At 41.9% G+C, this 25,769-nt stretch overlaps 1 protein-coding gene across 1 annotated transcript in view; it reads left to right on the forward strand.

Moving 5' to 3' along the window:
• Positions 1–25,769, forward strand: part of SKAP2 (src kinase associated phosphoprotein 2) — a 487,916-nt gene that overhangs the window by 381,503 nt on the left and 80,644 nt on the right. Inside the window, exon 10 of the mRNA XM_085631645.1 lies at positions 10,008–10,091. Within this exon, the coding sequence (XP_085487771.1) occupies positions 10,008–10,091 (84 nt within the window). The remainder of the gene's footprint in view (positions 1–10,007; positions 10,092–25,769) is intronic.

A 25,769-nucleotide genomic window follows, 5' to 3' on the forward strand; every position in this document is an offset into this window, starting at 1 on the left:
AAAACAACCACAGGTGTTAAACGTACCTATTTAGATAACATTATGCTGACAAGGAGTAGAAAAAATAGGCTTACCGTATGATTGACGCATATGATAAATTAAGCATATGGTATTTGTGATTTTCCCCTAAGATACAATTATTCTGCTTCTTACGCTATTAATTTTAAATGAAATTATTACAATTACAGAAACCCCATTGCTAGCTTGTATTTATTCAGGGACAATGATAATCAACTGGAATGTGTGTTACAAGCCAAGATAGAGTGCGTTATGTAGCAGCTTGTGTTTAAAACATGAGTATCTGTCGTGGTCACTACCACTAAGGGGCTGGAACTGTATCTAACCACTGGTGTTAATTAAGTCTATAAAATGAATGGTAAATTAAACTTACTGGTTTTAAAGTAGGTCTTTGTTTCATACAACATGTGGATAACATTTTATAAATGCCTTAATAGAGTATTCATTGTATTTAGTCCTAACTTTTGTTCTCTTACGTGACTCTAGGCCACAAAGCTTATTTTTCTTTTATGTTATGATTATTGTTATGTATTTCAAACCCATGCTTTTTCTGCTGCTGTTGTAATGGATGATTTGGTGTGTAGCTGAACAAAAATATTGGAAGCTTTAAAGTCCTATGTGAACTGAATTTATCCATGTTCGCTTGCCCAGGAAGCACAAGAATAGTGGTGAGAGGGTTGCAGATTTGCTTCTCTCAATTGTAGGAGTAGCAGAGTTCGATTTTGTCTAATTCCTTTTATGAGATTGCTTTACCCTAGCGGAGTGATGACCTGAAGGTTTCAATAGTTTCCTAAACTCAGTGGATCATATTCACAAGTTCAATAGCTTAAGTAAGGTGATTCTACTCAATTCACTTCAGCACTTGTCCAGTAAACCCATCCAACATTCGTCTACTTTAATTCTATCCATCACTTGTTCAGAATCTGATATGTCCAAGCTACACCAATTTTTTATATGTATGAAACATGGATAATTTTTTTAATTTTTTATTGGAACATTTGCTGGGAAATTACATCAAAGGGGCCTTTCCCAGTAACTTGAAAAAATGCAAATGAGCCTTTTGTCAAAGATAAATACAAATGTGTATATTTACTAATGTGTATATCTACAACCACACCTAGGTGCAAGTCTCAGCTTTTTAGCTTTTTACTGTATCCGAGTATATATTTACATGTGTGCAGACTTACATGTCTTCACCCTTTCAAATCAGGGAGCGGAGCCTTCACAGCAAAATGTACAAGTGTAAAGTTACCACTAGTCACTCTGCACACATAGGTGTAGATCCACACCACTGTGGTAGAGATCTCCCTATGAGAAAGTATGGGAAAAGTATTAAAGTTTATTATTGTTTAAAAAAGTTAAAATATTTTACTGTGTAATATAAATGTAAATTAATTTTATATATTTATTTTTTAGCCTAGCACTAATACAATAAAATGTTACCGCTTATTTACTCATCAAATTAAATGTCTATCAAATAATTAATTTAAATATATTAATTTATGAATAAGTTTTAAACAATAATTCAAAACTCATCCTCATTAAACTTTTCATTTATATTTAATATGTAGTCAAGTTTGTTAAAAATATAATTATATCACGATTTATATAATTTCTTTAATATATACACACACTCACACACACACACACACACACACACACACATATATATCCAAACAATTCGTGAAGCTGGAATTGTCCCCAGAAACACCAACATTGAGAAATTACATTCGAAAGATTTATTTTTATAACGTATGCAGGTATGACAGCTGTACTGTCTTGTTTGTTACATGTGGATCTTTCTTCAACCAAACAAGTTCATTACTGTTTCCATCAATATAAATCAAAACAACATGTTAAACGTGGTGCATAAACATAGAAGAAATCATAAACATTTCCCAATAAAGCAAAGGCATAGAAGAAATATATACATACGTGCTGATCCCTTTAATGTGTGTATAAAACAATAGCCGCACATAGGGACGACATTGCGATATAGAATAAATAACTCTCCCTCAGAACATTGAAAAGATATTTCCCAGTGATGTTTCAGAATGGACCAAGCATTGAGAAGACCACATAATAGTGTACCTGGCCTGTAATCTGCATTTGTTGGCCTGAGTGCCGGCGAGAAATTGGTTGTCCCTAGACATGGTTATGCACACATTTCCATTTCCCTGCATTAAAGCATGCAAATCAACTAGACATGCAGTTCTTCAATATTCATCAATTCATTTGGGAGTGTAAAATTCCACAGATATGGTTTTTCTAATTTAGAACATGTGGAATGTGCCAATAGAAATTGCTATTTTTTTGTACTTAATTGTACTTAATTAGAATTTAACAAACATGTTTGATAACCGGGTACAAGGTAATTAAGCACTTAACAATCCTGAACTGAAGCTTTTTAGCCTGTGGTGCCCTAATATAGTCCCGGTTTACAATATTGACATAGACTGAACCCCATTCCTTGACAAAGAAGCTGGAACATGTGTTGATATCGTGAAAACAGTGGAGCGTAAGGTTCTGTTTGTGGTTATGTTTTTGAATTATATTTCAAGACAAGCTGAAACTTCACCCCAGTACACTCTGCAGACTGAAGAGTGCATCTTGCATTTAAATATTTGGTGTATTAATAGCTTTGTGCTTGGATAGCTTACTGCTCATGGTTTCTGAACTAACGTTTAAACATAGCTATCGCTGTTTGATTTCAATTGATTGCATATTTAGTATTCCCTTTTTGGCACCTGCCAATCCCATATATAAGCCACTGACACAGTGTAAACATGAGACCATTAGGGCATGGATCAGAAGCTGATAATTCTCTTGGTTCAGGGGAAGGTTAAGTATTAACTTGCCCAATCCTACATTTTACCTTTTTGATTGCTGCATTTAGGTAGGTCAATTGTCAATGTCAATTGGGAATCCACCACCACACCCACACTTCTGACTGATTGCACAGTGTCAGTTGCTAAATTAGTGACTCCTGAAAGGAGATAGATGGAGGTGCAGTGTATCCTTTCTTAGTGTTAGCTGTTCCTCAGTTGGTACTGGTGCATCCAGAAGTGAATATTTCCACCAGGCTGTAGTGGCTGAGATAGTGCTGCTGGTTGGCCTCAAAGGTCTGTAGCCTCTTCTGCAATGCATAACTGTGTATCATCAGGGTAACATTTTTATTTAAGTTGATGATCTTGGATAATCTTTGCTAGTTGTCCATGAAGATGGAAACTGAAGCTGTGAGCATGGATGTCGATTCAACGTAGTGACCATGATATTGCACAATTTGACCCTAGTGACATCACATAGTTGATCTCTTGTCCCACTTTAAAACCTCTCAACAGCCTCCTATTTGCTGCTAAGTGCAAGGAATGGAAAGTACAGGGCTCTTAAAAGCCTACTTAAGTTCTGATCCAGCAGCTGCCTTCAACGCTGCCGAGACCAAGGAAGCCAAGCGAAAGCCACGGGTACTAAAAAGAGCAAGCAGAGGGTAGATGCTGTTACTCCTGGCTTCTTCAATGGATGACTCGGGCTGTGAGAAGATTCTCTTTCTAATTCCAACATACTTGCTTTGATAAGGTTAAACCATGGTAATGTCTTCTATATACTGAAGATGTTCACTTTGATCTATGGTTGACAGTTGAGCCAAATATGCTATTACATTTAATGAAAAGTGGAAAGCTCGAAGACAATGTTACCTACACTTTGAAGGCGTGGGGAGATTTCTATCAATTTTAGGGTAAAATTTAGAATGTTGCAAATAGAGTACTTCTGTATAAGGCTTTTTTCAGGAATGTATTGCTGGTGGGGCGGTTGGTTCAGAACCAGGAAAAAAAGCATAAAAGCAAGAATAAACATAAATGTTTATCTAGGGGGACACTGACTTAATTTGTAATTATTATTTCGTTTTCATTTAATATTTCGATACCGAGGAGCTGGGACTAACAGAGTGCTTAAATAAGTTATGTTTCATTCAAGCGTACATCAAAATAGAAAAAGTGCAAATCACAACTATGAATAGTATCTAATCCTCATCTGAACTCCTCTCTGATCTGCAGACTAGCATTGGACCTTCTCTGGTACCAGTGGCTTTGCATTCAGCCACATAATGAACTCCTAAATTGAGACCTCTACTCCCTGCTTACACCAGCATGGCTCCTAATTTAGATGCGATACAAAAGCTACAACCCATGTTTGCCTACAATCTACTAAGCCCTACTCCTTCACTTGTCTTGCTCCAGTTTCCATATTGCTTACATGCTAACTTAGAACCCAGCAGGCACACTTCAGAAAGCAGACTTTTAGAGCATCATCATAATCATTATATTAATGGTGATATTAAAACACTTCAAGAATAAGATAAAAAGCACCACTAAAAATCCTTTCCAGAAGCTCTCCTTGTAGTTCCATGTGCAAACCAAAGCGTTATCAGAACAGAACTGGCCTACATTTTTTCCTTTAAAACCCTAAAGTGATGGTAGCTAACATTATTGAAAGAAGTTAACATGACAAAAAGTTTGTACACCCAAGATGGCTCCAGAGGTGTTATGGTCTGCTTACAACTAGATCCACCAGGTCACTCACAGTCAATCTCTCAGCTAAAGAAATGGTTATGATCCAGGACACAGGGAGCTGGATCATAACCATTGCAGGACCTGGCAGCCTTCGAAGGTTACTTCCACTCACACATAAGAGCCAGTCATAGGATACCTGCTTTGTGTAACCATGTAGTAACTCCCCCACAGTCGCACACTAAACATCTGAGATTCATCACAATTTTCCTGTTTCACCCACTGCGCCATGGGTTGATCAAATAACGGCTCAACTTCTACCATAAACACGCTTTAACATTCCCGTTTTGAAGGCTTATCTCCAAGAGATACAGATTCAGTGCACCAAAGAGTTTATCAAACTGTTTCTAACTAACTAAGGAATTACATTGATCCATGAGTTGTGTTTACTCCACCAAACGACCACCCAGTACCATGTTTGAATTCAGATCTTCCATAAAAAGGATAGGTGACCCACCATCCTTGATGACCTCCTTCCTGCTAGACTTAAAATAATCCGTAGGAATAGAGAGATTAGATGGGTACCTTTACTCCACGCTGTTAATCAAATCTGTATGGTTCTTCCCGATATCAGATGCTTTTCTTTTGACTGTGCAACAGCCTGCTCCACACTCAACATGAACATTTAATTTATCACAGTAGTGATCTACTGGTCCCCAGGACACAGTCCTCCCTTCTCAGATGCAGGCATGTTAGATGATTTGATTTATGTTGCCCATGTTTCACATCTCCTCTTTGGTGATAAGAAGGAACCCAGTGAAATTTGAGGGAATCGGAGAAACACAAAATATGCGGGGAGTGGGGAGGTTCTCAGTTGCTAGATATGTAGAGGCATATTTTGGTGAATTTTGAATCAAAGCATATCATATGAATACTACATTTTTGCTGGGTTGTGCAGGTACCTAGGGGTTCTGATTTGGATATCTCCAACATCTACCAAAGGTTGCCTAGGAGTGACTGGATGGTAGTCCACAGGCACTTTGGATTCATAAGTCAGTTTCCATTCTTTTTGCAAGAGTACCAAAGAACACACAGGAAAGAGAAAAGACAAAACTGCAGGGGTTCTACCCCTCACGTGGACATTCCTGTTATTGGATACACTCATGCAAGATTGCCAACACTTAACACTCCAAGAGAATTGTGCACCTAAAGTTCCTCGTAATTGGATCTTAAATCCACAAGCCCCCATGTGACAACAGAGAGCTAGCATCTCCTATGCCCCATCCCTGTATGCTGTTGAGTGTGGGCTGTGTGGTATGCATTTCTGCTCTCAGTGAGTGTTGCTCACTGATAGGAGAAATGTATGTTTCATCAAACCTGTTACTCATCTTCCTTGTCTGCCTTAACCTATGATGTTCTGCTTAGCATCTGCTGTAGCATTTAATTAAACCATATCTGTTCTCTAACAGACCTTGCTGCCCATATTCATAATGGTTGGAAAACTTTACTGTTCCTTCATGTGCTTCAATTATTCAGTTTAAAAATAATAAATTAGAAAAACACTGCCGTGCATGCGTGCACTTAATCGTGTTTGAGCTATGGAAAACGAATCAAACTGTACAAAATTTTCCCAAGAGAAGAGTCCACGAATCAGTGGCAAAAGAAGTCTGTTCGCTTGCATAGCTCTGTGAATTAGGACACAGAAGGTAAGTATGATTAGCATCTAGGGAATCAGAGCACACGACTAGTCGAACATTTCCGGTTCATATGTCTTCTGAAACGGATCTCCACAAATGTTTATAAAGGACTCAGAAAACAAGGTTTACTTTTGACTCACAAATGTGTATCACCAAATCATTTCTCCACCACCTACACTTCCATAGCATATAGTCAATCATTCCCATCCACCACTACCTGGTTTCCTTGCTGAGTCTGCAGGGGTATGCCCAGAGGTGGGGACCTGGCTCTAAGCCACAAGCTGTAGCTACCCAGCGAGGACCAAGAAGGCAAATGCCATCGGCGCGCCTGTGTTTCTTGTCAGAGATAAACCGGCTGGGCTTACAAGGTACCCTAATGTCTTTACGAACCACTGCTTTGCTTACCATTAACCAACCACTGTAAAATCAAAGACGAGTTATAAATGATGGAATGCTACTGTGAAGGTATATATAGTCTGTTGTTCTATCCGTGTTCCGGTAGAGGGGTGGTGATTTGTCATGCTACAACATGAAGACCTTAGTGTTATGGATCCAGCCATCCTGAACACCACTTCCTGTTGATACCATGGACATGCAGTGGGGAAGAAGAAATTACACTTGGCTCTAGGACAGTGTAGCAGCAGCATGGTGAGAGCAAGCTCTATAGATGTCATGGAGCAATAATATCCAGTGCTACTCAATGAAGGGATAATAATATGTGATATTTGTGCTATTATTTTCCTGCTATGCAATCTCTTTATACGGATTCAACACAATCTTATGCAAATAAGGCCGCTTATCTACAAATGTGTTTGCAGTACTGCAGGTGTTCCACGTGGATTTTTGAAGGAACAAGGGTCCTTTATGAGAAGAATGGGGAGAATCAAATATACATAGAGATACTATGAGGTCCACGAATGGTATCCAAATGGACTAATCATAAATATATCTTAATGCAGAATGAATTACATTGCAGTGGGAAGACGAGTACAAGGAAGGTCACGTAAAGCTTCCAAATTCACGCATATCAATGTGACAAAAATAAAAACGCAATGGTTAGGTCACACACTGCAAGTGCCAATACTCATACAAAACAACTATAGCAATTGAGTTAAGGTATCATACTCGATGATGTTTCGAGTGGCTTGATTTTCTTTCACTCCTTTCATCACAAGCTTGTAATACCAGCGCTACACTGAGATATGTTAGTTGTATTTGCAAAGCCCACTGAAACCTACCAGCCATGACTTCACAGGCACAAGTATGTTTCCATGCAAACTTGTAGGTCCCACCGTGGTTCCCACCCCCACTCTTAGAGGACTTGTTATATCAAGTCATGTTTTATGTAAATTTCAAAACGTGCTTACCTACTGCAGGGCAAGAGACAAACTTCGGGAAGGATGCAAAGTTATGATGCAGCAGGAAGCGTGATTGCAACAAGCATTAGCAAAGCCAGTGGGTCTCACCTGTGGAACCTATTGACTTTGCCGATGCCTTTTGGTGATGTTGTACAGCATTAGCAAGATGACCTGGAGCATGGCCAAAAGAAAAAAAGAATTTGAGAGCAAAAAAAAAAATGTAATGATGTGCTGCAGCAGCCGCATCATGTCATAGGTGCGCATACATGAAGATGTGTGCTCACGGATGCGTTGTTGCACATGCCTACACCCAATCTGCAGTGGATCGACAAATGTGTACATTGGATAGGTAAATTATAAAATGTAAAATAGAAGTTAAGGCAGCGGCTGGCATCAATTTACTGCCTTGTCCTTCCCCCAAAAAAATATTGGAGGCAATGGAGTAGAGAGGGTGGGGAAGCAACAGGGAGTGGGCTTGGGAGGGGAAAAGCTTCACATAAGGGAGAGCAGCACGGGGAGGGAGAGAAGCAAACAAGCAAGAAAGCAGCATGGAGCATGGGAAAGGAAAGGGGAGGAGAGGAGAGTAGTTTGGTTCAGAGAACCACACGACACAGATCTTGCAACAGGAGCTAGACAGCAACACTGAATGTATGCCAGATATTTGGTGGATGGGAGAAGCACACGAGTGAGAGCTGGAAAACACATGCGCTCTCATGTACTCTCATGAAGAGCCTAAGAGAGAGAAAAGTAGTTACCTAAAAGTGAGCAGTGGAAGGATACAAGTCAACCAAGAATGGTAAAATGGTAGTGCTTCAGGCAAGGGTCAAAAACACTATGGACAAGGAAAACCACTGGTCAACAAGCAAACAAAAGAGAGTGACAATAAAGCCAATCAATGTTAACCAGTGGGCGAGATGAAAGCCCACAGTAGGCTCACAATAGATCTTTTCCAGCCAGACTGTGCAAGACGAGACCTAGAAAAGCACTCTTTGAAAAGGAAACACACATGGAGTACTGTACAACAGAATACTACTATCACAGTCTACATAAATCAATGACACCTAGCATAATTTGAAGCCATTTACAATCTGTGTCCTGTCTTCAGCTAGATTAGGGTTTTAGGCAAGAGTACTTTACAGTAACAGTTCTTACTCTTGTGACTTCTGTGGCCCCCCACTGAATCACTACTGGAAGCCGGTGAGCTCAGCCTAAACAATTTCATTTTTATAACACTTTTTATTGAGTCTTAACACAAACAACAAAAACATCAAGCCCAAGGCACGAGGGCCACAGTGCAGGTATCGAGCAATGCAGAGAATATACACCGCAATAAAGATGACAGCCATCACTGCCACTAAATCATGACCACATAGTATGCTAGAGAATAACAAGAATCTTAAAAATCAATTTCTATGATGTGAACTGTATACAAAAATCCAGAAAATACAGAGACCTATATATATGCGTGTTTCTATATTTTCTGAATTTTTGTATTCAGTTTGGACGTTCACATGAAAGACATTGTTGTTTACAATATTTTGATTACAATTTCACTTCATGGAAATTGTTCTTTAGGCTAAATTCACCTAACAAATACATATAGCATACATATATACCAAATACAGAAATATAGTATTTAATTCCCAAAAAGGTTCTAGCATATCTCTTTGTCCTTATGGTTCCTAATCCAATATAAAAGTCTGAGACTTCAGGTGTTCAGCATGGGGGGCTAAGATGCTAGCTGCGGTACCAAAGAAGGTTGGCCCTAGTAAACAGCAGGGCAAATCCATCTTCACCACCATATTATGCTGGTAGAATGAGGCGAATAATATGCCCCGTGGAGGAGACACATTTCTCAACATTCTACTGCTAATATAAAAAAATAGTGGAAAAAACACATTTTCCCCTTTTCTTCAAATGAGATAGTTGGTTATGTATTGGATGCAAATCGGCCTCTTCCATCTGTAATTATGCATCGAAAAACAATCATGAACAATACAAAGTCAGTCTGATCTCTTAGGTTTCTTTAACAAATTATTCATGGGCTTGGATTTCTTTGTTAAAATCTACATTACACATTTAAAATGAAGTACAAGCATATGCTTTACACAGGTTTTTACAATCCGTTTCCTCTAGTTTAGTCCTGGGGTTAATTGGACAGGTGTCACATGTGGTCGACCCATCCCACATTACATAAACAGCATAGATGGTGCAAATGCTTCCACTGTCTTTTTTGCACCAGTGCACTGTGTCTGTGATTTGGCCTCAGGAGTGTTGAGATATTTTGATGTTCGTATTCATTTCTGGTATATTCTGATAGTTGCGGGTGCTTTACTTAGCCAGGGAGCTATTGTTATCTTTATGTTTGGGGAAAAAAGATGTTCACATGATTTGGAGGTATTTGACTGTCGTTTATTTCTTTGTAGAAGAGGAAAGCAACGTCGCAGTCCCTGAGAAAAAACCTCCACCGCCCAAGCAGAGTCAAGAGACCGTGAGCGGCGCCGCGCCAGGTAGGAGGCCATACACCCTGCTTTGCCATGAGTCTTCATTCACCATTGTAGTGCTTCCCATTCCCTTCAGAAGGTCTAAAGAGCTTTCTGGATGGTCCGATTGCATTATTTATGTAGTGCTTCATACCCTGCCGAGCTCTTCAAGCGCTACAATCAGTACGGGTTCCAGGGCGTCCTTTGGGGTGCATTGTTCAAGGGGTGTTGTTTGTAGCTTAGCCTGAATGGCACATGTTGGGTGAGGTTTGAAAGACACTGTCTCAAGGGAATGGGGTCTCTATCCCCCCGGGTGGACTCGAATGTCTCCCCACCCTTTAGCTGTCTAGTTTGTCTCAGAGTTGTCATGTTTGGGCCTCAGGGCGACGCCGCCCCACACTTAGCTCTATTTAGGACGCGCAAAAACCGCTTGAGAAGGATTTATAAAGTCAGCCAATTTATACAAGGTATTCCTTCCAGAATTACTTGGTAATGACTCAATTAGCTTTCATTTCTGCACAAAGGAGATTTAGGCGCATAAATTAGCCTCTCATCATTGAGGAAGTGTCAGGGCTAAAGGACAGTTTATGGATACAACATGCAGCCGCTGTCACAACTCCGCGAGTGTAATATAGACATCTGTGTATACTTTGTGCTTCAGCAGAACAGACTTGTGCCATTCAGGCGCTGACAGGGGACAACAGGCCGCTCAGGGGACCGGCAGCGCCGACGTCTCTGAAAAGGTCAACTTGACACAAGCTCTGACGATCGACCCGCGGCTCTGTCTCCTTTGATAAAAATCAGATAAACTTAAGACTGCTAATTGATCCGCGGCCTGTTTAAATGTTGGCCATGCATATCTTCGGTGCATACGATTACCGCCGAAAGCAAATGAGGCGGTGGCAGAAATGCCAGCGCCCGGTGACAGCCAGTACCTTTGGGAAGAGGACATCACTAGTGCCTGGAGGGTGCTCCTTTAGGCGCTGTAGGTGGGCAAGGGGCGGCGGTGCTTATTAGAACCCTCATTTCCAGGGTAATGCCTGTGGCAAAAACTGCCTACGGGTAATGAATGCCCTTTCTGCATGCTTGATGGACTTGGCCTTTTGGCAGGTTTATCCCCTGACTTTTGGCCTCCTGTTTTTGACTGGTTTAGTGTCTCTGCGCACTTTTTCACTGCTATTCATTGCTAAAGTGCAAGTGCTCCAAGCACCCTGTGACAGCCGCATACCTTTGGGAAGAGGACATACCGGTGCTTGGGAAGGCGCTGCAAGGCGCTCCTTTAGGCGCTGTAGATGGGCAGGGGGCTGTGGTGCTGATCACGACCCTCATTTCCAGGGTAATACCGGGTGCGAAAACCACCCAAGGTAATGCCCTTACCGCATGGTAATGGTATTTCCCTGTGCAGTTTTGGCACCCAAGTTTGTGTTCCCAATCACAGAATGGGGACTAACGTGCTGCAGAGGTGCGAGAGAGACACTCCATTTCTAGGGGACACATGGTCAGTCTGGGGAGAGCCGAGCCGGGGATCTGGCTTGGCTCAAACAGCCAAAGCATGAACCGAGCCATCAAAAGATGTAAAACAGGCTACAAGTGCCATGGTATATGTTGCAAAGGCTTTAACATGACAAACATGTATTTTTCAGTGTCTCGATTAAGTACGTAGAATTATGACACTAAATTGAGTGAAGTTTACAGACAGTATTTTTTTGTAAGTGTGAAACATTCTCAAACTGGATGGTTATGGAAACTGAGTGCTAGTGAAGTAAAGCGATGGACCGTGAATTACGCAATTGTGTCCAGTGGGAAAGCCGGGATTTGGGTCCAGATTTGCACATTGTGCTGCTCCTAGACTGCATGGTTACATCCTCATGTCTTCTGTTTACCACCAAAGGTCAGTCTTTTGTGTTATTCAATTAGTGTTAGTATATGACGTTCTATAAATACACTTAACAAATCTTAAATCAAACTGACACTATACACACCTATATGCATGTGTGCTTTCTCTTTGGAATGTTCCCACAAGCATTGAAGATCAAACACAGAGGCTGAACATGCCTGTATGGAAGCATGCTGCACTCTGCAGGAATTGGCAGACGTCTACTTGAACAGCTGTAACATGAGGCTCCCAGACTCCTTAGTGCGTTCTTTTACATTATTTAATTGCGGCCATTTCGGTGTTGATCTCATCCTAAAATCCTTCTTTTTCTCAAGCCAGCCGAGCCAGCAGTAACTTTACCATAAAATTTCATCTCCTGGCTTCCCTTGCTCTACCGGCTCGCCTGGCTCGGCATAGGGATATTTTGTGAAAGGGTCAACACCGCAATGACCACAATTAAATATTTAACAAAGCAAAGCGGTCATCGACCCTTCAATGGGCCTTAGGTGATGTCCAGCAGAGCTTCAGAGAGACTTGTTTTTTTGTTTGCCCCTGTTTAATCTTCAGTAAAATCTGGGAGAGATATGGTCCCCTGCGCCCACCTCACCCCCACCGCTAAATATCAGGCAGGAATATAAATTCTCCCGGTCCCCCTCGGATCCTACCCCCATGTTGCCGCACCGTTTTCCCCAACGAGTACACGATAACTAAAGGAACTTCTGAGGCAAAACCCTACGATGGTGCACAGTTTGTGCACAGCCCGTAATGTTCACATCAGGTGCAAACACCTTATGTGTAGGAGTAAAACATTACGTACTACAAAAAATAAGGCTTGTGACTGAAACGCACTAGAGGGGGGCTACACGTGTAAAGTCGTGATACGTTCAATGTGTCATGGCTGCAGGGACACAAAAAAACAAGGCCTATCGCCTCTTCAAGGATAAGCCTCCTTTGATAAGCCAGCTATTAGCTGACAGGAACTTGAGAGAAGATTTGCTTGCTAGCCGCACTCTACACCTATCTTAGGAAAGGGTCAGCCGAGGCGAGCTCTGCCCTATCTGAGCTGCATCCTGTGAGGAAGTGTAGACCGGCGCATATACATCACTCCTACTGTGCTGTCAAGCAAGGGGTGGACAGGCAGAGTGTGCACAGGAAGTGGCGTTCCAGAGCTTTCCACATTGTGGCTGGGGACAGGAAACAGAGGACTTGCTGTGAAGACAACACAGGAAACCCGGAGCAGGTTGCTTCTAGATTTTTGGGTGGGCTTGTCTCACATGGGAAGTCAGGACCGGTCCTAAGATGTCAGCTCGGCCGGTGTTGTGGTTCAAAAACAGTGTTGCACTGGTGAACAAAATGAAATATTTTCTAGGAAAGGATGCTGAACTGGTGTGTGCCTCTGCATGCGTCTGCAGTGGAGAAGTGCTGTCGACACTGCAAAGTAACTGGTACAGTCTCTGATTGCCAGGGCCACTGGAATCATGCGGCAGTGGAGGACCAAATTATATGGCAGGCATGACAAAAATATATGGCAAGAAGTATGTGGCTTAGTATGTCATTTAAACAACTATTAATACCACCTGGGCAAAGTTGCACCTCATTAGTACCAGTTTGGCACTTGAATACGGCAAATTACAACTGAAATTTGACCAGTTAAACTGTGCAAAGGGTCAGGGAATGCGCGGAACCAGCTGTTGTGCTTCTTGTTTAGAAATAGTTGATCCATTTGATCTAGAAACTATTTTTTGTTGAAATCTGCAAATCGTGCAGCAGATTCCAGATTATGTGGCAAATGTAGTAAAATTATAATGATACGGAAAATGCAGCACTCACTGAACCGCATAATTCCAGTGGCCCTGCTATTTTGCCCAAGGTGCTAGTGTAGAGTACAAGCATGAGACCCATTGAAGTGCGCTTTTGCTGTTTGCGCCATGGCACACCTTTGAAAGGGTGTGTCAGGCGCGAACAGGGAAAGTGTGCCAAATGATGCTGAATGCGCAGCCCCCAGGGCAGCCGCGAACTGTCACTCCCCTGGGGGAAGGGCATTCAAATGAAATATGGAGCAGTTGTTGAAGACATACCATGTTTTATTGTGCAGGCGGCACCCACCAACAGTTTTCAAGAGGGGAGAGAGATCTACATGCAGGTGGGTGCAGTGAGCTTCTGCACCCGCCTGCAGGGCGATGCCTGGGGGTTCTCCGCTCCAGAGGCAGCTCTCAGTGTGCCTCCGAAGGACATGTTTTCCTCTGCATTTGCATCTCTAATGCGGCGATGGCGCAGAGGCAAAGTGATTTCCTCATTTGCATGGGGCCATACCCACAGGCAAATGAGGCAATGCCCTCTCATGATAACGCTGGCGCAGCACGTGGCCATCACTATTACAGAAGGGGATACAGGAGCATTTGTGCCACTTCTGTAATACCATCGCGCTGCCCATTGCGCCCCAGGGCACAATGTATAATATGTCCCCTGGATTCCCCCAGATGAGCCTGAATCTACCCCGCAGGTGGGATGATCTGGCACTGTATCAAACATGAATAAATACATTAATACATCTGGTGGACATCTGTCTTTTTATGGCTCTTCATTTTCAATATTAATGCTCTATAAAATAACTTGAGGCATGATCACTGGAATTATACGATTCTGCAGCATTTTCAGCATATTTGATGATTTACCACACATTCCACATCATCCACTATCTGCCAAATAATTTCGAGACATTGTAAAGAATGTGTTTCTGGAGCAAAAATTATTTAAAAAGAGCCACCCATGGTGCTGCACAATGGTTACCTTTGAAAAGGTTACCTGGTCACTTTTCAATGGCTGATTGTTCTAGTGGGGTTTTAAACTGATATTTAAAGAGATAAACCATTTGCCCAAAGACTGTTAATGTATTTTAAAATGACAAAACATTGATAGTTAATCATTGTAGTGGCTCTAGCCTTTAGGTAGGACACTGTCCAGTTTTGTTAGTGGCCAGGCATTTGTTAAGAGTGGTCATTTCGGAATGCCATATGGGATACGATTGGCCTGAAGTAGCAGCCATCAAGACAGCAGATATGGTTCTTCCAATGAGCTTCGTAACTAGTTTCTCTACTGAGTTAAGGGCAATGCTACAGTATGCCGCAGGCATGGGCCCTGGTTACAGTTGGATGGACCTAGGGGAAAATAAATGTAGAGAGTACATTTACCAATACCGTGCCATAAATCCGTCATGGTACCATTGCATTCTAGTTAAGCCCTATGACATGGGAAATTGACATGTGAAACTGGATTTTCTAGTCATAAAATCACTAGGAATTCACAATGCCATGGGGTTTAGCACATACATTTACTACCTACTCGAAGCAAGTGGTAAATGTATGGTTCAGTCTCTGGGTGGGGTGGGGAGTAGGGACTGTGGAAGGGCGGTGCAAGGATTAGAGAATGGAAACTGAGGTTCTGGCAAGGGAAAGCACTACATGCTCCCCACTGTCAGAAAAAAATTAAAGCAAGTGGTTTGGCCTCTGCTGCAGCCAAAGCCTCTTGATTCCTGCTGAAGTTTCCAGCCGGAAAAACTGGGTTTGGCTTTCCAACACCCAGAAAAATCTTTGGGGAAAACCAGGCCACAGAAAATCAGGCAGAGCGGAATTTCGTACAGTAATTCCCCTCTGCCTGACTGAGAATCCGAGTATGATGGCAGCGAATCCGGGCACGGTCGCAGGGGTCCCACTTGAGTCTTTAGAACCCCCCAGGGCTTTGTAGATTTATAGGCACTGCAACCAATGCTGGAATACCTTATGCGGGCACTGGAAACGTATAGGAAACCATGTGGTCAACAGAATGTTTTAATTTCAACTCGGTCATCTTTTATTTTATAAAACAATTTCATTGTGTTTTCTCAATTAAAACAACAATGCGCGTCATTATAATTCACATCTTGCATAAGGAATCCCAGTCATCCTCACAGGTACGCACTGACACAAAACGTGGTATCAATCAAACATTAATACCCGAACTTCATGTTTTTGTGTCTAGAACATTATCATTTACCAGATGGGGTTCCCCAGATGGGGTTCCGACTATACCCCTAAATATATCCTAAACACCCTGACCATGACTGTTTGTGGGCATCCTCTGGCTTTGTTTAGGGGGATTTCTAGGGCCATGTATTGGTCCACCCCTTTTGCCCACTCATCAACACTTAGGGGTCTATTACGATGGCAGCGTAACGGCAAATGGGACCGCTCCTCCTTATGTGCGGCAGTCCCGCAATTCAAATTAGGATGCGCCCGCCACACTGGCGGGCACATCCCGCATTTTTTACATTGCCGTCAGCAGCACCCGCCCCAATGTAAAAAAAGACATGTTGTGCATTTGCATGCACAATGTGGCAGGCACCATGCGGTGCCTGCCACCTTGTGCATGCAAATGGAGGTGGCTACCATAGGTACCCCTCGTGCACCCCCCAACATCCTGGGGGCCCTCAACGGGCCCCCAAAAGTGATATCCGCCTGGCTTTCCATGGCGGAATCTCCACCATGGAGAGCCCTGCACTGCCGTACATCATGATATGGATGGCGGTGTCTTGCAGATACTGCCACCATATTTGAGCCCTTTTCCACCTGGTCGCCTGTCCGACCGGTTGACGGTCTTTCCGTCCGCCGGCGTCCCCTCCGCCATCGTGATTTGGCGGGAAGGAAATGGTAGAAGGGCGGTGGGAATTGGCGGGCGGGTCGCCCGCCCACCAACCTAATCGACCCGTCAGTGTCTCACTATCTCGGCAGTGCTGGTCAATGTCCCTCTTCGCAAGCACCAAGCCAAGAGGTATCAGTGCCATGTTACACCTGTATGTGTCCAAGTCACTTGTGATATGGAACAGAGTAAGATTGAGACTTTCATCATGAATCCAGCCCATCACCTCCTTACGTATACTACGGATGTCCCCCCAGAAATGCATAATGCAAGGCCCAATGGCAAGCCCAGACAGTGTGATTGAAGAAGCTCTGACCTCCCTCCACCCACAGTATAAACAGTTGTAGGATGGGAGTCTCCAGGCTATCCATAATGTATACTGGGTGAAGTATGTGCAGTGTAGATGCTGCATTGTATAATACAGGTTCGGTTGGCTCCAGCAACGCCTCTCATGGCCATCCTGGCTTCCTTCCACTTCCTGTTCTCCAGGGCACCAATACCCCTTTCCCACGCTGCAGATAGCTGAGGCCTAATGCATGTACATTACGAATGGTTGCCCACTTTATCTTAATGAGATCTTTGCACTTTACTGGAACCTGTGTAGGGCTGTGCGGATTGTGGCATCATGATCGCACCCCCACAGCTACTGAACTGCTGTTTTCTGGACCAATTGCAAATGCTGAGCTGGAAGGATGTGACACCTGTGGGTCAGGGGTTTCAATAGTTCATGCAAGCATTTACAGTGACTCCAACATTTTAAATGCTGACCTTCAGTGAGCCGGATGGAAGTACCATCTCTGAAAATAGCCTTGTTGCCACGTTGACAGTCATAGATTTAAGTATACTATTGCTATCCAAGATGGAGCCAAGATTTTCCTCCCTTTGATGCAAATAAACTGTCTTTCAAAAAAGAGATGCAAATGGACTTTGCTAAACTCCATAGAGAATTTGGATCCTGACATAACACGACTTCTATCTCTTGGAGGGATTACGTTGGAGCTTGCTGTTCCTCATCAATTTCTGAAAGTCTTTGCACACAAACAACACCTGTGATCAAATGCTGCCAAGTAAAATTATGAGTTACATAACAGCAACAAATATCCAGGGGACAAAGGAGACATCTCTAGTACTCTACCTGTTAATTGAGTCTCTGGTGAAAAGAAACAGTACCTTTGCTAATTATCCTTAAACAGTTTTACTAAGGTGCACTCATTGGGTATGATATTGATATCAGTTGTAGTGAGGAAGGAGTCCCATGCCCCTCTGATATGTTTAACACGTGTTCCAGGATAGTCAGAGACTAACACCACTTCTAATTAGGAAACCCTCTTTTGTTTCTTTTGCTCTGGAATTGTGATTCAGGAAATCAACCACCAACTGCAATGATAAGATGTTTTCTGGTTTTGGGAGGCATGCTCTCTTTTGCATTCTACATCTCACCAGTACCAACACTGATTCTTGGGTTTGGGTCTTGAGCGACTCAGCAGGAGATGTCTGGGCTGCCTCCTTCCACAACATAAGTTTAATTTCAATAAACTGGGACTTCTAGTGACACATTTGTGTTTTGCAAGAGTGTTCACCTGAATTTGCTTCTGATCCCTTCCTGGAGCATCCAAATAATCTGCGTCACTATAAATAGACGTGCCTTCCTGGATCATTATCGGGAGTCCTTCTTCCTGGAGTCTACCAAACGTGTATGAACAAAGAAAACAGATTGAAAATAATTATTCAGAGAGAGTGAGTTCCAACAGTTAGTCCAATTGCTTTATCACCCTCCATTTCATACATACTGAATATTTGGCGAACTATCACAATCGATTCTTTCTAAATCATGCTCTCAATGTGTACAGTAATCTGAACCTTGTAGGTACTAGTTATGAGTTTTTTGCAAATGTAATAAAACACTGAACTTATTAGTAATAGACATCTTTGTCAACCAATCAGCATGTGAACTGGACAATGACTCCGTCCGTAATCTTATACCAGATCTACATTTTTGCAAGATCTATTTTGTTTTTGACAGAGAAGGAGTAACAGAATTAAATTGTGGATTTATCAAAATAAAGACACAAATACTGATCATCCAAATTTGGGTACTGCGTAAAGACTGATCTACTGTTACTACCTGTGATACAACATCCAAATTTGGGTACTGCGTAAAGACTGATCTACTGTTACTACCTGTGATACAATAGTAGGTTCAATGTATTTCCTTCTGTGGGTTTTACAAAACAAAGCGGAACATAAAAGAAGCACAGCGGTTTCTTGGTAGGGGACATTGCACAGACAAAAGCATATTGACACCTTAGCCCCGCATCATGGTAGCAAATCAGACCTCAACAAAGTTAGGATATTTCTTGCACTCATTTTTGTCATGGACAGCAAGTAATCTTCAGGATCCACAGTTCATTACATTGGTAAATAAGCTTGGTGCGAGGACTTCTTTAGCACTAATTGTTCTTCTACTACTGAGTTCAACATAAGATTCTCTAAGTTAATAGTGATCTGCTCTTGTCACAGAAATTGAATTAAGAAATAAGGCTAAAGTAGGGTGAAGACATTAAGACATTTTCAATACAGGGAATCCACAAATTGGGAAAGGTCTGCCTGTTGAAACCATCCTCACCCTCTGTGGGTAAGTAGTGCCTTCTTGTAAGCCCATATGGCTGCTCAAAAAAAGTGAAGATTTCGCTTCCCCCTGTACCACTTAGCGTTTTACTAAAATCCTACCCTCTTCAAGATAAATCAAGATGTTTTAAGGCATCTCTGTCTTGGAAAAATGCTTAAGACAAGATCCACATTGGCAGCAACTCCAAGATCCATGTTTGACCAGAGTGCTGGTCTATTCGAGGCTTGTTAATGCTTCCTCAGTTGCATTTGGAGATTTGCAGTTACATCGAGTCGTTCTGATACCTGTCCTGCTGCCTATAGCTAGTTATAGTTCTACTTCCTGTCGAATTAGCTAAAGCCAGCTGTGCGCTGAGGCAGCTTCTTACTGCATTATATACTGTATAACTACAATACATAAATAAATACATTTATAAACAAATAGGTACAAATATTAACAAATAGGTGCATACATATATAAATACATGCATAAACAAATAAAGTTGAACCTCTGCCTGTGAATGAAACATGATATGTCAACCTTCTGATTCAAAATGTAAGTTGAAGAAGATTGTTTGACCCTGAACATTATAGCCAAGATAGGATTTCCTCTCTCTTCAGAAGCAGTGGGAAAGTATATCCCCAGAACCCTTGTCTATAGATATCAGCAGTGTCGGTGCAGGATACCCCTAACATTTTACATCTCAAAAGAAAACTAAATAACACCCCCATGGTGGGTGGACAGGACGGTGTTAAACCTTAATTTCATGAGCCAATGTGTCCCAAGATAAGCTGCAAACCAGCATATAAAAAATGCAGTCAGTTAAGAAAAGCCTGACTCAATAAGTGAGTTCTAGGGCGGAATAAGGACTTCAAAAAGTTCAAAGGGTTCACTACGGGATAATAAGAATGCAGATGCATAACGTTTACCATGAAGGTTCTCAGTATAACACAATGCAGAATAATAGGCAAAATCAAGTTCCAAAGGAGCAGAAAATTCAATAAGAAATTGGACAGCATTTCTAGTAGCACATGAAATGTCTCATACGAGATCTGGCACACCCTCCTAAATTGAGGGTTTGTATTAGAAATCTTCTTGTACATTAGCATTAAAAGTGCAGATTCGTCATGGTGTGAGCAAAAGAAATACAATTTCAGCAGATAAAAACATTGGATTAATAAGCATCACACAGCCTTACCACCTAAGCACTGTCCCACTAAATAAATATTGATTCAGTCGCATCTGAGCTAATATCATCCAGAGATGTCCGAACAAACTAGTTACAAAAACAACAGCGAACTATTGTGAATGAATGTAATACCGTGTGCAAGCGGAAGGACCTTGAGGAAAGCAACAAACCATTGTAGAGAGTCTTTGAGAACAGTGTCAATAGGAAATAAACAAACATGACTTTCTTGACTACGTGTAGCAGAAATAATAACCAGTAAATATGGCATCCATGTTAAACAAGACAGCATTGAGCCCAAGCTGAGGCCTAGATAGCCTTAGCCAAGTAAATGCACTTCAACAGGTCATATCAAAATTATTTTGAAGGCAATATCATATCCGTGTACTCATGTGAATTCAAGTATAGATTAATATTCTGCATGTTGTTAATAATTCACAATTCTGAGTATTGCACTAAAACTTCCACAGTACTAACTGCTTAATAGTCACACATTTTTAACAGGACATTGATTGGCGTATCTTTTATTTTCTGAATATCAAAATACCCCCCACACGAGGATAGGTTGCCTCTACTGATTTTGAATACAAATTAATTTGCAGTTAAGAAAAGGACTTTACAAGCCTGCAAACTCATATTTTTTGCTTAATGCTATAGATGCCTTGACCCTATAAGCTTGAAATTAAAGGCCTTAGCTCTGAGATTACAGTCATTCATAGATAGTATAAAATCATGTGTAGCCACCCACTACTGGTGCAAAAAATGAAAGCTGCAATGCCCACCTTTAATGATAGTGGCATACACTGAGGCCCTTCCTAATATTGACTAACAAATGTTCCAAGTGATATTGTGTAGAAATTAAATCAAGGTCAAGGTCTAGATAACTGGACAGTATATCAATTCACCTGTTCCAAATCTGTCTTGCTGCAGCATACATATGACCGTTCAGGAAAATCCAAATATCAATAAGAGGATTATCCTACAGGGAACATTGATAATTTGCTGAAGGTAGGGTGCAAGATCCATGGAGACCAGAAAAGCTGACACTTTTTTCACAACTTAGTGTTCCTGTACATGCACATATAATGATTGTCTCATTGTACTCGCCGATTTTATGAATGCAAATTAAAATTCTTTAAGAACATTTTTGTCGTTAGTTTCAGTCTGCAAGTGTCACAGTAGAAAACAAAACAAGGGGTAGTCTCTCTTGAACCTTTTGTGTCAGCCCCATCGATGTGGTCCATTATTGAGAACAATGACTTGTTCCAGAATTGCACTATTAACATTACTTAAATGAGGTGCCGATAAATCTGGGATGCCCATGTCGAATGGGCCACCCTGGACCTAGGCTCCTGTTTGAGGATGTTTATAGTTTTAGTTTTGTAACCTATTTAACACCTGGTTACTGTATAGCAATATGCCTGCTTTGGAATCAGACACATTAAGAAGATTGCTGGATACTACTTCTATCCAAGCCTAAAAGTCATTTTTTTCAAAGTTTAAATATTTGTATTAGCTTTGTCCTTTTGAAATGGCCAATTCAAAGCATTCCATATTAGCCGTTTGCCTGCTTGTTTCCTAGATTTAAATAACGAATTTAATGTGGATTCGGTGGGAATGTATGGATTCTATAATTAATCATAATTGAGTACGTGTCTGATGATGACCTGTCAGATGCATATATTTAGTTCTGCCTCTAGTATGATAGCATTTATAGTTACAGCTTTTGAATCTTTGCTGAAAAAGATAGTAAACCTTTACCTTGCCCCACTTCCATCCACAATGTCACACCCAAAATGAGTTAGATTGATGATTTATATAGGGTTGCAAATAAGGCGTTGCTGGACACCCCAAGCCCAACATTTCTTGAGAGACTATTTAACTGTAGAAGAATGCAGTGTCATTATTAGGCAAATTACCCACTAAACAGACAAATCAATTCTCAAAGGGACTGCATCATTAATCTCACATGGTAAAACTAGGGGATTATGACCACTCTAATATATGCAATGATGACCATAGTCATTGTAGAACTGTAGTTGATAATAATTGCCCACAAATTACCACAATCCATACAGCCAAATGGTTAGTTTGATGTAGTTATGCAAATACATTCCTTAAGCCATGATTCGCCATTAAGCCATGTGAAACTGGATCCTGTTTATGTTGTATACTCTCAAGGGTTTGGTATCGGCAACAGCCTATGCAGAGAATTCCTCCATATTAAATAAGAAATCCCTGAAACTCATACCAATTTTGTACAGAAAACACTCATATTTGCATAGTCTGCTAACATTTTTAATCTCTAGTAAATTTTGTAGCCATCTCTTCAAGAATGTAGTGCAATCGATCAATGGAGCCACAGCCCTGTTTTCAAAGTAATTGTTCTAGACATTAATGACTAGTAAATCCATTGCAGGTGACATATCCACCCTTGAATTGTGGTCATTTTGCCGCAGGTCTCACACCGACGCACTCCATTTATTGATATTTGCCCTGCGGAGATTCTTTTTTTTATCCTAAATGCTTCCCTGCCCATTTACCTGCTAACCTTTTGAGGGCTCGGCTAGACCGCTCATGCTTGAGACATGTTGTTTACAATTAGTGGGCTACTGTCCCCCCCCATAGGCTTACCATTTGTTTGCATCGAGGTCGCTCTCGTATCCTTCGTCCCTGTTTGTCCATGGCAGGCATGCGTCATGCCTCTTCTTGTGTTTGACCCTCCCCTAGAGCATGGACCAAGTACTTTGCCCATCCCCTGCTCCTGTTTTTGGTACTACTTTTTTAGTTGTATTTAAGCACTCCATATAAGTGCTTGTGTTTTCACTCATTCCTTCTCTTCCCATCCGTCCTCCATTCATGTTGCTTCTTTCCCCTTTCCACTCACCCCCACTTCTAGACGCTGTTCATTGGAGTGTTATATCTCTCAGCTATCAAATGTAATGATTATTTTACTTTTTTCCTTAGAACCAAATTTGGGTGCAGGAATGCTGGAGCATCCAGAACTAACTCCTGACTAGTTTGTCTATGAAACCTTTTGGTCTTCCATTAGTGTTTACTTTGATCACATGACTGGCTTTCCTTAGTAATGAATTCGGGTACAGGAATACAGGAGCCTCCAGAACTTACTCTCAACTAGTTCGTCTACAAAACCTTTTGGTCGTCCATTAGTTTTCACTTGTATCACATGGCTGCTTTCAGTGGATATGTGCAGGCATTAACCTTCTAAACCCCTCCAGACCACAAGTTAGGCTGTGGCAGAATGAGAGCTAAGGTTCAGTGGAAGCACGGGTCTGTTAATGGCTGTTCCTTCAGTCCAGACTTTAACTCCTTTCAGTCTAACTGATTGAAGTGGGAACAGAAAAGTGCTGCATTTTGTGACTCGTGAGTGCTTTTTGCTTGTTGATGTGTTTTAGGAAACCGAAAGCTCAAGCTGTTGTAACATACAGTGCTCAGTGTATTATGAGGCTCACTTTATTTGTTCTTTTATGATTCTCTTCCATCATTTACCCTGTAAGGACGGCGGCATGTAGCAAAATAAATTGCTATGCATCATTTTTGCAAGCCTGTTTACCTTGTGTGGTGTCTTTGTGTACATCATATTTTGAACATGTGCAATAGAATTAAGAAACTTCCCATTTGTTGATTAGGTTTAACCTAAAGCCATGTGATAGCCGCACATTTTAGATGTCAAACGGGCGTCACACCGAGGGGGTGTGATTTTACAAATGCAGAGATGCCTTTACAAAATGTCATGACTTCGACGAATTAATGTATGTGTAGGAGAGAGCGTTTAAGTAAAAAGTTAAGTTGTGGAGCAAAGTATCATGTGATTTCAGCATTGCGACTGGAGTGGGAATTTCTCTGAAATATATACAGTCTTTTTTGGCAGGAACCATGCTGTTCTTTTGTTTCAGAGACGCCTTTTGTTGGCTGTGCGTGCAAGGGCCAACATTTTATTTGTTCCAATCATCACCTGTCCCCTGCCTGCATGCGTCATGTTTCAAGTCCAACTCCTGGTGTAGTCGGTACTCGAATTAAGGGGACCAGCTCTGGTTTTTTAATTAGACCCACAATTACTTCAGGGAAAGAATTGCTACTTGCTGCAAGACCTTTGTGGGCCGCTCCGGTTGCGTCTGCATCACCAGGCGAACATAGATTATTTTCGCCTTGAGACCCTAAGTCGCCCAGTTGCCCACCCGTTACTTCCAACTCTCACCCAGTTGTGCGATATTATCACACTTTTAAAATACAGGGATATGAGTTACAGGTTTAATATGGACACCTCCTTATTTTTTTCTTCTAACAAAGCATGTACACTGGAGTGTGCTTGAAAAAGGCCACTGCAAGTACTAGAGCGGATCCCTACCTGCCAGGTTGAAAAGTTGGTCCTTGCATGGCCTGGTGGTTGGCCTACAACAGTGTTCTTTGGAGTGATTACTCTGCATTGTTCTCCGTCAATCTCACTCGAGATACTGCATTTGGTGACAGCATCCAGTCTCCCTAATTCCCTAATGTGGCTCACTTTAGGCTCCCCTGCAGTTGATGCTTTATAGACAAGTGGTTTTGGCTAGACAGTGCATGCGCTGTCCCTTGGAGACATGATGTTTGCAATCAGTTGGCTACAACCTGGCTTACCATTTGTTCACTTCAGCGTCGCTCTTGTATCCTTCGTTCCCGTTTGTCCATGGCATGCCTCTTCTTGCGTTTGTCCCTCCCCTACAGCATGGGCCAAGTACTTGAAAAATGTATCTACTTGTGCTGGTTAGTACCCTTGGTTGTCAGTCATGTCTTTCTTTGATATGAATGGAAAATCCTGCCAGTCAGAGATGGCCCCTAGGTTCAGTAATAGCTGTGCCCACTTTTGTCAACTGCCTGCCACATCGAAGCTTGCCTCGCAAACCTTACAAACTACTAAAGGAAATGACCTAAAAGACATTCACATTGACAATGCCAGTAGCTCAGACATTGCTGAGACCTATTGGCAGGGGCGGCTGGTGCTCGAGAGCGTGAGGGACGTTACCCTGTCATCATAGGGAGGAGGAGAAGGAACTTCGAGCAGCTTAGCAGAAAGGACATTGGATGCTTGTGATGCACCAGCGAAGGTTGTGGGAATTTTTTTGTGGTTGAGTGATTAGAGCTAGAACTGATGAGCCCTGAGTATGTGCAGGCGAGGAAGTCATTGCACCCTCAAGGCACAAGCTAGGACAGTGGCATTATGGTGATGGGGGAGGCAACGTTTTGCAGTTTGAATAGGTTGTATTTTTGGCGTCAACTTCTGTGACCCAGGGCAGGGTCAGCAGAACTCCATTGAAGTAAAGGCCCGGGGGCGGAGCAAGCTGATGAGCACAAGTGAAGAGT

The sequence above is a fragment of the Triturus cristatus genome, chromosome 10, assembly GCF_964204655.1.
Source record: "Triturus cristatus chromosome 10, aTriCri1.1, whole genome shotgun sequence".
NCBI lineage: Eukaryota > Metazoa > Chordata > Amphibia > Caudata > Salamandridae > Triturus > Triturus cristatus.